This window comes from Argiope bruennichi, chromosome 2 (assembly GCF_947563725.1).
Source record: "Argiope bruennichi chromosome 2, qqArgBrue1.1, whole genome shotgun sequence".
NCBI classification, from domain to species: Eukaryota; Metazoa; Arthropoda; class Arachnida; order Araneae; family Araneidae; genus Argiope; species Argiope bruennichi.
The window spans coordinates 17,081,707-17,094,110 of record NC_079152.1 but is presented as its reverse complement, the minus strand read 5'-3'; the positions used below and the strand labels follow the sequence as shown (position 1 = coordinate 17,094,110).

At 24.9% G+C, this 12,404-nt stretch overlaps 1 protein-coding gene across 2 annotated transcripts in view; it reads left to right on the top strand.

Annotated features, from left to right (window-relative positions):
- Window positions 1–638: 638 nt before the first annotated feature.
- The window catches only part of LOC129960004 (lachesin-like), a 403,008-nt gene continuing 391,242 nt past the window's right edge, over window positions 639–12,404 (top strand). For both annotated transcript variants that reach the window (XM_056072997.1, XM_056072989.1), the window contains exon 1: window positions 639–953. In XM_056072997.1, coding sequence (XP_055928972.1) covers window positions 815–953 — 139 coding nt within the window. In that variant the 5' untranslated portion in view covers window positions 639–814. The remainder of the gene's footprint in view (window positions 954–12,404) is intronic.

The following is a 12,404-nucleotide window of genomic DNA, read 5'->3' as shown; positions in this document are numbered from 1 at the left end:
CAAGAATAAATTTTTATAAATAACTTTTTTGAATATGATTCCACATTAAATAATTCGTTACTTCTTATCGTGAACATTTTTATAGAAGTGAGAATTAATATTCTATAGAACAAACTGCACTATCGAACTTCAATGGGCAACACGAAAAAACAGAAAATATATAGAAACGTAGTAGTTTCCGAAAAATATCGTGTTCTATTTCTAAAAAAATAAATATAAAAATAAAATAAGAAGGGGAAAAAAATCCTAGATATAGAGATCTCGTCTTTTCACTTTCAGAATACATTTCAGCCCAGATAGCGGTCATGATATTTTCAACTTTATTTTCTTACTTACACCCAAGAAACGCAACCCTTGCTTAAAAGTCAAATGTTCAATCATTTCCCCCAACTCTCCCGATAAAGTACCTCCCCACACGACGGAAACGGCCTACCCGGAACCTATAAAATTTCCAAAGTTGGGCCGCTTTAACAGGAGGTGCAAAAAAAGAGAAAAAGAAAGAAAAAAAGGAAGGAAAGAAAGCGAATAGAAAGCTTGGAACGTGATGGACAAGGAAAAGACGCATGCGCAACAAAGTGAAACCACCCGCGCCTCTTTGCGAAATAGCCGGTCATTCGAGTTTCACTGCGTGGCTCGAAAGGTGTGTGGTGAAAACGACTCACAGGGTGACAGACTTGTTTGCACTTGCTGCTTGCCACGCAAAGCGGCTGATTGACTTTGACTTTGGGAGGCGGAAAGATTAATAAGTTTGCCCGTTATTAAAAGATTTACATTTCGAAAACTTTAACGGTTTTCGTATTTCGATGGTCACAGGATGCCGCCAAAATGTAAAAGTTGTTCGTCAAGAGATGGAGGGAAATTAAGGAAAAGATTTTTTAGCACTTTCCTGAAGTTTGTACTTTGCGTCACTCTTCTTGTCCTGGCTTTTACATCTCCGTCACAAGGCGGTGGAGGTAAGATTTCATAAATAATCTGTCATAAAAAATAATATAAAATATAAGAAAAATTTTATCTTAAAAATAATATCTATTAGAAAAATCCGAAGTAACTAAATCATTTGGCAAAAGCGGATTTATTCATTTAAGTTTTATAATTCACAGTAGTTCTGTAGGTATTTCTTTTCAAGATTTTAACTGAATAATTTAATATTTTAATTTTAAATTAAAAACTGAAAAATTCTCAAGTTTTAAAACAAAAATAAAATATTGCTTTAATATCTTATTAATAAAGCATTTTAAATTAGTTTTTTTTTCTTCAATACATAAGTTTATTTTCTGAAATACATTATTTAGTAATTCAAAATAAGAAAACAATCTTGGTAAAAAAAGTATTGTTTTAAAATTTTAGACACGAACTTGATAATCTTTCAACGAATGAAAAATTAAAATATTATCATCAAATTGCTGAAACTTTTAAACAGTGTTCCATTTATCAAATTTAAAGATCTATAACGATATAACATTGATTTCTTTTTCAAAAAAAATAATTAAAACTTTCAAAAATAAATGCGTAAAACTTTCTTGTATAAATTTAGTAAATAAAGGTCTAAGGTAACCGAAACTGAAATAAATGTGTAAAATGTTCCTAGATAAATTTAGTAAATAAAGACCTCAGGGAACAAAAAATATCGATATTGGGCTTATGAATAAATGTAAAGACTTTTTCCTACAATTTTGTTGAGTATTTCATTTTTCAATCTGATTGTGTCTAGTTATGAGTGAAATAACAACATATATAAAGGAATTCAGAATTGAGATTTTTAAGGAAAAATATGTCCTTTTCTGTTTAAGAAAATTAGATAAGATTAAGAAAAGAATAATCATTTCGCTTTGAAAAGATCAGTTTAAATGATAAGTTTATTTAATTCATTGACTGTTCATTATTTTTTATTTGATAATAATATTTTAAAACAAAATATATTAACTTAATGCAATTATTAATATATTTTAACGTATAATTATAATCATATGAGCATATATAATTATAATAATATAATGTATATGAAGAATTAAATTAATAAATAGCTAATTTTATAGATTTGATCCTAGTTATTATTATATATTACATTCTCAAATATTTCGTAATTATCTTTTCTCTTTTAAAAGAATTTTGAAGATCAATAGATGAAGTTAAGTCAAATTTATTTTGGAATTATATAGATTTCTTTAAATAATTTATATATATATATATATATATATATATATATATATATATATATATATATATATATATATATATATATATATATATATATATATATATATATATATATATATATATATAGGATTTATAGATTTCTTTAAAATATGTCAGCTCTACACAGGTTTAACATGTATGCATGTGACTATTAAAATTGTCTTAAAATAAGTATTATATAATGTTTTTCAGAACTATTGGGTTCTTTTACTAACTTATTTTTGAAAAATATGATGTGTAAATTATATGATGGAATTTCGAAACTGCATGCAAGCACAAGAATTTATAATAATAAATATCAGCTATTATAAGTATCAAATTTTTATACTATATATATAAGATATCGTCAGTTTTTATCTATACTTCTTAATAAGAGTATTGCATTGCCTGGGTTACAAATTAATTTACTTCATGATATTTACTTATTAAGTTTAATACAATTTCTTATCTAACATGAAGTTTCTGTGAAGAAAATATTCATTAATTTTATTTAGTTTATCAACGTCAGTATTTTCTCCGCTTCTTCTTACCGTAATTGCAGAATTTTTACAACGTATATAATTAGGTATGTCTTACTAAATTCTGTAGTTCCGAGAAAAATGCAATGATTTTGAATCTGAAAAATATGTTAATAATCGGTTAGCAATTTTTATGGAAGAACTAAGAAACAGAAAAATAATCAAATCAATCTGATAATAAAAATTAAGATGATTTTCACAAAATTGAAATAAATCATGATAAACTTATCTCCTCCTTGGAAAATCTTATTCTTTTGAGATGCGTATATAAGATACATTAACCACATGTTTAGAGATAAAATATATGCAAAGGAAAGAATATGTGATTAAGTTTTTCAAACTGGTTTGTTTTTTATAAGTTATTTTATATATTCTCAAGATAATTTACGGTTAATAATTCAAAATAATTAAATAATTAAAGGTTTCGCTTATTTTACAAAAGGAAGGTCAGAAATTTTCTGAACTATCAAGAAAATTAAATTAATCTAACCATAGTTGACAATTATAATTTATCTTAATTTAAGATTTTTCAAATAATTATATAGTAAATGTCTGTTTAATTTATTTGCTAACAAAGAATTCAGGAAGTTCAAAAATTGTGGCAAGGTTTTATGATTATGCCTTTAATCTTAAATAATTTTTTTACACAACAATTAATTTTATAAAATTATTTAGATTTTAAATGAAAAGATAGATTATTTTTCAAAAGTAACGTAGTAATTATTTTGAAAATTATAAAATATTTCTCTTAACAGTGTAGTAAATAAACTTAAGATTGGAAATCCTGCGAACAAAAATTTTTATAGTGGTCTTTTTTGTTAGAAATTAATTTTAATTATTATAAATGGGTTTTTTTATTAGAATTAAATCTTATTAACTTTAAACTGCTCACAACTTAACCTTTTTTAAAGAATGATTAAGTTTTGAACAATTTTTTAATTAAGTACTAAAATGTAATTTAAAATTACATATTATTTAATTATGATATCACATTTCGCATGGGCAATGTAATATATGTATAGGAAGAAGTTAATTCAATAAAGGAAAATCATTGTCTTGTGCAAAAATTTTTTCATGGTTTAGTGATGGCAAATTTCAAATATGCTTTTTATGTTTTCATCATTTTTCTAAATACATCTGTAAATAAGTAAATAAAACTAAGAACATCTCCGTCTTTACATATTAATTCCTCTTGTAGTTTGCTTTATGCTGTACATTTGAGCTGACATGGAATTAAGATCGATTTTTAATGCTATAAAATGCATTTGATAATTAAAATTTTTATTAATTAAAATAATTATAATTTGAAGAAAAATATTTTCAGTTACTTCAGGTAATACCAACCTTAAAATATATCATTTTTTTCATATGAAATTATTATTAAAAAAATAATAATTTATGAATCTCTGGATTCGATATACAGTTAATTAGAAAAATTTTGCTTTCAGTATCAAATAAAGAAATGCGCTAACATTCCTTTTCAAAAGTAAAATAATAATTAGTTTGAAGATTATGAAATTTATCTTAACAGTGTAGTAAATAAACACTAATTACTTATTAGAAGTGTATAATTAATAAAAACATATTAATTAGATATTCACTTCAAAATAAGGATATCGCAACTGAACACATTAATCTAAGTATTTAGCCAATCATTTCATAAAATAAAATTTTAATGAATTTTCCAGTATTTATTTAATTAGCTTTCATCTGAAAAATAATTCTAATAATGTAAAAAAATTACTGAAACAAGAGATAAATAATAGTCTAAAAAAATATAATTTAATTAGTTTTATTAGATAACTAATATACTATCAATACACATTAATTAATTTCTTGAGAAAAACAAATCAATAACATCCGTTATAGAGAGGATATTTATATTTTAAAATAATTTTGGAAAAAATTATTAAAAATAAAATGTTATTTCAATAATATATTTCAAAAGAATTTTATAACAAAAATTTTTAGTGTGAAATTAAATGAAAATCTTAATTTAATTTTAACAGTCACATGAAACTTTTGACTTACATATAAATCTAATTCGAAAAGAACTGAATGAAAAATTTAAAGTAACCTTTTTATTTGTCTTATGAATAATATTGTAAAGGTGAATGACATTACGGTTAATAATTATTAATAATCAAGGCATCGTCCAGAAAAAATCCCGCATGTTATTTTTAAGGAGGGTATTATTACAGTGAAGCAGAAAATACCTCGTAATATCCTCAAAAAAGGGGGGAGGTTCTCTACAACCTAGAATTTAATATCGCATCTTAACAGAACTAGTTTTGATAGAAATGGTGTAAGAATAAATATTTGTTCAGAGTGTGAAAATTATTAACCGAGTTAATTTACAGGGTTAATTAATCAATATCTCAAATTTTCTCGTTACATCCAGAATTTATCTTTGACCGATAACTGCTCATCATAAAATAACCTACAAAAATTTGCAATTTTCTGATGAAAATTTCAAGAACTATAAGGTTTCAAAAAGTGTCCCTTGTAAAAGGAATTTTAGATGCTTCGTGCAATATCTAAGAGACAGTAATGTAATTCTCAAATTTTTTAGCTCAATAAAAGGACATAATTTTAGTAGACAAAAAGATAAAATACATTTATAAATAAAACCATTATTATTTTTTACAGATTTTTAAATATATCTATGAGAAAAAATTAAATGTAACAAATTAAAATTTTTACAGAACAACAAAGCTAAAATGAGGAAACGTCAGAATCATAAAACTTCTGTGTATATCTGTTATATGTTTTGAAATATTTACAGAAATACTTCAAAATTACCATTGTCGAGTGGTAACACCTAGACGCACCTACTGACTGAAGAACTGTATATTAATTATAATTACTTCTACTCATCATAAAATCTTCTCAACGAAATGCATGGCATTTAATTACCATTATAAAATCCCCATTGAACAATTACCAGATCAGATGATTTTAATATAAAATGGAATTTTCCTTTTTTATCGTTTGTTATCAAAAATTTAGAAAATTAAGCAGTATTTCACATTAGAAGAAAGAATAAATTAAGTGGCCGTATTGCGACTTTTAATAAATCATTCGTATATTATTACCTTTCTTTCTTTCTTAAAATTTACTTAAGAATTACTAGTTATGGATGTAATTCATATTTTTGAACTCTCAAGAAAATGTATGCACCAATTACATAAATGAAACACTTTCGATTTGAAACAGCGGCGTTAAACATCGCTTTATCGGCATATGATACTATTGAGAAGTACTATTTATAAAAGAATAAAAGATTCATTATTTAAATTTATTTAAGACGCTATATTATTCAGAATTCTTGCCTAATCTTATATGTTTGAAGAAAGAGGCAAATTAGAATGGAGATTGAACGATTAAAGAAATTTAATCATTGAATCTAATTAATGGTCAACAAGTTATTACTATATTTGAGGTGAAAAAAAATTATCTTTAGATTTTCTGTCAAAGAAATAAATGTACAAATAAACACTATTATAAATATCTTCAGTTTAGAAATTTAAGAAACAGATATCAGATGCGGTTTCCGTCAAATCCTTATTGAGTTGCGGTTTTATGATAATTTTCCTCCCTTATAACGCAAATGTAGTTTTCATTTCTTTCAAATGTATTCACTTTTATGTTCATTCAGAGGCTGATTCAGTCATTTATTTTTATTGAATTTCTCGTTTTATATAACAAAAAAAAATCTTTGTTTTCATTCATAATAATTTTAGCTATGTGTGGTTAGAAATGACAAAATTACTGGTCATTCACATTCAAACTACCCAGGAATGACTTGTTCTTAAACAAACATAATTGCCAAAATATAAATCAAATAAAATTTTTAAAAGATAAAATTTATCGTCTTAAATCAAAAGATTTTTATATCGCCAATGATGAATGATGAATTCATAGTTCATGTCTGATACAAATCTGCTACTGTATGCTTTATGATGCTTCTTTAAATTGGGTTTGACGTCTTTAATCAAATTTGAACTGAAAGTTCTAATATAGCAATTCGTGTGTGAATTGATGGTTGCTTATTCTTATACATATATTGTCTGTACTGTAGATGAATACTGTTGTCAAATATTCTAAAAAAAGAAACAACATTTTTGTTATATTGTAGTAATAAAAACACACTTTACGGATTTTAACAGATTAAATTGAAAATTAAATATAGGACACAATTTTAATGTGAAATAGCTATATACCAATTTTCATATATTTTGGTTTCTGAATTTCAAGCAATCATGTTTGAACACTCAGGAAACGACAGACTAAAGACGATCAATCATTTCGTAGAGCATTTCCAGAATTTCAACTATATTTTTCAATTTTATTATAAAACCCTATACCATCCACTTATCCTTATTTTGAACTATCATATGTGTTTCTACATAGTTTGACAGACAAACATAGTGACTTTCCTAGTTCAGATTTTTGATCAAAACTTGATACTTGCTATATTATTTGTGTAAAAATAAACGGCAAATTTTATTTTCCCAATTGACATCATTTTTAACATGCGTACAATTTAACATAATTCTATTTTTTTCCTCTATGGAAATATAAAACATAAAGTTACACTAAATAACGGAATAAATTTTTTCTGACTAATAAAATGATCTTTTTAAACTTTGTATATTATAAAAAAATAATCAAAAAATTAATTCCAGCAAAATAACGGGAAAAATATGTTAATTCCAGTGATGAATTGTTTCATTGTCATAATTATTAACTTTATACATTTATTATAAACAGATGACAACAATATTATGTTATCCAGAAAATTTATACTTCGTTTTGTAATTTAAAATCCTAAAATTATCTTTTCTATTGATTTGATTCAAATTTCGTTACAGTATTATTTATATTTTAAGAACAACCTCGAATTTCGGTACGTGATCAAATATGCAAACAGAAAAAGATGCATCAGGAAAAGACATCATACACGACACATGATTAAAAATTTTCGATTCTATAATGAGAAAATACCGTGATAATTAACTATATGAGTTATTTCTGTCAATCATATTTCAATTTGTATAAACATAATCATTTGAGACATTTACTTTGATGTTAGTTTTTTGAAAATGAAATAATTTTTTGCCCGTTAAAGTTATTTAATAATTGTAAACGTATGGTGTACTGACAAGTAATTGATCATGCAATATGTCTATAAGATATCATTATATCATTATTATTATAACATGATTCTTATCATTTAAGTTCACCATCATACATTTTTAGATACAATAAGGCAACTTATAAACAAACTTCTTTATTATAGACTCCGCGAATCATACGAGAGAAATGTCACTCTTATCTTCCAAAAACGCTTCAGTCATACCACCTCAATCGTAGAGATAAGAAACCACAGACGTCCCCTGTGATTATATGCCACAAAATATAGATATTCCCCACTTTAAAAAAAAAGTTCATATAATTGGCAATTATTCTAGTCTCATACTAGACAACCTTTTTTTTTATTTGATAAAAAGTGTTATCTGTATCCAAATAATAGGAAAAAAATTATACATTTATATGCTTGTCGAAAAAAAGACTGCGATGTGCAAATAAGGTTTGTGGAAGAAAAAGATCTTAGGCTAGATTCTTAAAAAATGCAAATTATTTAGACAGGAGGCAAAAATATTTCTGCAATTCAAATCTCTGTAAAATACACTAACACGAAGAAGAATTTGACTTTATGAATATTGTTGACAAAAAAGGAAAAGATTCTTTCATCAATTTCTATATTATGCAAATTATTAAAGAACAATCGTTATTTTCAGATTTCTCTTTCTTTTATCTCTTTAGATTCATATTTTTAGACGAACGAAGTTGTTTCATTCTGCGTCATCTATTATTTTGTTTATCATAGATCAAATTGGAATAAAAAGCTATAATATATATGTATAACTGTAAAACACCGAATTTTCTATTTAAAAAATATTGTTACATCACATTTTAATAGAAACACCGAAAAATTTTGCCAAAATCTAGAGAATCTCATTGACAATCGTTACCCATTTTTGTTCAGAAACTATAAATAAATTTTATCACTTTTTTACCAATCTTTTGAAGAGTGAGTAATTGATTTGACGAATGGCTTCCATTTTGAAGACTTATTAACGTTTTACAGGTAAATTTTGCCAACTATATGTAATAACTTTTGAAATCTTTTGTATTCAAAAGGTTTTTTTTCGGTAGTTAATATTAGTTGTTAGATATTTTCATTTGAATTTCAGAATATATATTTTTCAGAACTTTAAGAGGTTTCTTTAATTTGTTTAAGAAAAAAAAAATACATTATCGCTATTGAAACCCTTTTAATTTCGAAATAAATGTTGAATCAAATTCTCGTATTGGATATAGGAATAAAAAATTTAAAAGAAAATTTTGTTAACGATAGGGGAAAATGTATGATGCAATGAATAATGCAACTTGTCAAACATTTTGTGTAATAATTATCTTTGTTAACTTGAATTTGTTTCACGCTATTTAAATTCTGGTAAAATTAATTAAACATTCTGAACAGATTTAATTTGAATTTATTTGTTTGAAAAACATGTTAAGTTATGTAATGATATGCAGTATCTAACGGAAATTTATTTTTGTGTAAAAATAAAACACTTTAATTTAAAAAAATGCATTGTTTTGAATTCTTCTACTTATCTTATTATAATTATAAAATACATAGAATTTAATTACCGATACTGAAAAAAGCGAAAGAAATTAAATTATCGTAAATATAAACACTCTCATGTTAGCTGCTATTAATCATGTTTACATTTCATATCGCATTTATTAACTTTTCTGCTCCTAAGATTTAATAATACTTCATTTCAGAAATTAATGTTTCAATCCTGTAAAACCATGAATCAGATAAACTGGCCTGTTTGGCAGATTGGGGGATTGAAGTAATGTCTACTGAAAACCCAGTGTATATGCTAGACCGGTTTATATTAAGTTTGACGCGGGCAATCCATCCTCCCATTGATTCGATGTATAAGACTGTAATGTAGACTGCTAGCTGCAATAGTATCAATGTCAATATCTCAACTGATTGAGAAGTATTAAGTTCGTTCCAATGCAATTAGTCATTTTATGACTAATTCATGTTAAGAAACTTAACTAATCCATGTTAAGAAACTTAACTAATCCATGTTAAGAAACTTAACTAATCCATGTTAAGAAACTTAACTAATCCATGCTAAGAAATTACTACACACGTATTTGTATTTTTATTTGCTAATAAATTTATTAATAAAAATATATAACAACTTTTATATTTTAATTAAAGTAAGTATTATATGCATTTTCTTTTTTATTTTTCTTGATGTTTCATATCAAAGTCACTAAAGAAAAATCGCATGAAAATTATAACAGTCGGCTGAAAATGTCACCTCGCAAGTTCAATTAAAATACACATTTTCGATCTTCTTGAGCAAAAACTAAAAAGAATTACTTATAAAAATTAACTCATAAATAGAAAAAAAATGAATGCAGATTTTTAGTGCACCATCTTAATCCCATTAGTCAGGAGTTTTTGAAAGTTCGTTAACTAGTACATGTGAGAATGTAATGTCACAAAATCATATGGTGGATTAATGAAAATTAGACATAATTTACTTTTATCAGATAATCGCCTAAAAATATCACCTCGAAAGTTCAATTTAAAAAAATCGATCTTTTTCAGCAGACAATTTTTTAAAAAAGCAATGTTTATAAAAATTAGTTCAAAAATAAAAAAAAAATGAATGCAATTTAATGTAACATTTTAACATTTCTCCCATAGATTTTTTGCAATTCCTGGATGACATGGGAAGTTCACATGCAGTAGTTCCAGGATGACCTGGAACTACTGCATGTGAACTTGTGAATTTCAATATATATATATATATATATATATATTTTAGAAAACATCTTTTTACTGATTGTTTCTCGATTATCTTAGATCCATTAATCTAGTTTTCTGCCTTTAAATACAGCGTCTCAAAAAAACATTAAATAAGAAGTTATTCATAATACACATATTTGTGCTTTAATCAATTTTATTCCAAGATTTGACTAAACCTTCCAATTTAAAAATGAATCTGAAAAACTTTTTTTTTTCAACCAACCGAAAGAAAAAAGTTCTAAATACGAGCCGATAATATCTACAATAAAACAAAACCCTTAAAATTGAAGAATCATTAAATTATATCGTAATAAACATTTATTGTCTCCATTTTTTATTTTAATTGAAGTTAAATAATAATTTTTGTGAAAGATTGCAACTAGATATTTTACAAATTAAAAATTAAGTTATTTATCTTATTGATATTTCTAATCAAGAGTCAAGTAAATAAAAGAAATCTGTTTTAGATATTTATACACTCGAAAAAACAACTTCATATTATAGGATTCGTATTTATTTTTGCAGTTGAATTACACTAGTTATAAAAGCATGTATTAAGTTACATAAGACAAAGTGTAAAAGATCATTTTTTCTAGAAAACTTGAAACCGGACAAACGGAAATTACTGCTTTCTTTCTAGTCGCACTAAATTCTACTTACTTTTTGAAGGTCTGCCTCTTTATCTTGCAGTCAGAAATGTGATTCCTCCTCATCATTTCCCAAAAGTTCAGAAAAAAAGTTTTAGTATGAATTTTACCCTGTTTCATTTCTCCATTCTTTTTCGGTTCCTAAGGCTACCTCATGTAAGGTAAAACCGTTTCTTTTGAATTTTTAGGATTTAAATTGGCATATGATAGATACTTATTTAGATAATGTTTTTTTTTTATTTCTTTTCTTTCTTTCCTTTTCCTTTGGAATTTTTTAGGAAGAATTCTCTATTATGATTTTAAAAAGAATAGGAAACGTAGCAAACAATCATGAGGAATACTTCTGCTACATAAATAAATGCTGATATCAATTTTCGTAAAATGTTAATAAATTAAAGATAAAGTTTAAAAAGTATATTACTTACTAATGATTTTCTGTATATAAGTTTTAGTATATTGCGACTTTTTTATAATATTTATTTGGTATCTTTCGTTGTTCCTTTTATATGGTTTATTAATAGAACAAGCATGTCATTAAAATAAAATAACGTAAAATAAAATTAAAAACAAAAGTAAAGAATAATATTGACTTTCCATATTTATTTATATACAATTTTATGAAAATAACACAGCACACAGATGAAATTCGAAGCATTAAATGAAAGTGAAGATTTTATTTAAACATGAAGTGAATTAAAAAGTCTGCTAAGAATGCATAACATAATTAAGAGGGAAAAGATTAGTTTTTAAAAAAGTATTTTAAATCAATGAAAAATACATTGCAAATAACTATTTATTTGTAAAATAAATAGTTACCATTAAATTGGAAATGAATATTCGAAAAATGTCAGTTTTAATAAGATTTCTTTATTAAAACATTTTATTTTTTATACAGCATTATATATATATATATATATATATATATATATACAAAAGTATTAGAATCAAGTTAATAGGAAAAACAAAAATCAAATAAAAATTAAACCAAAAAAAATTATTAAAAAAATTAAAAAAAAGAATCCGGCCTGAAGACTTTTTCAAGGGTCACCCTCAGGCAGGGATTCAAATAAAGGGATTTTTTCTGTGAGGACATACAGACATTGTCTAATAATGATTCCTCGTGACCCGAAA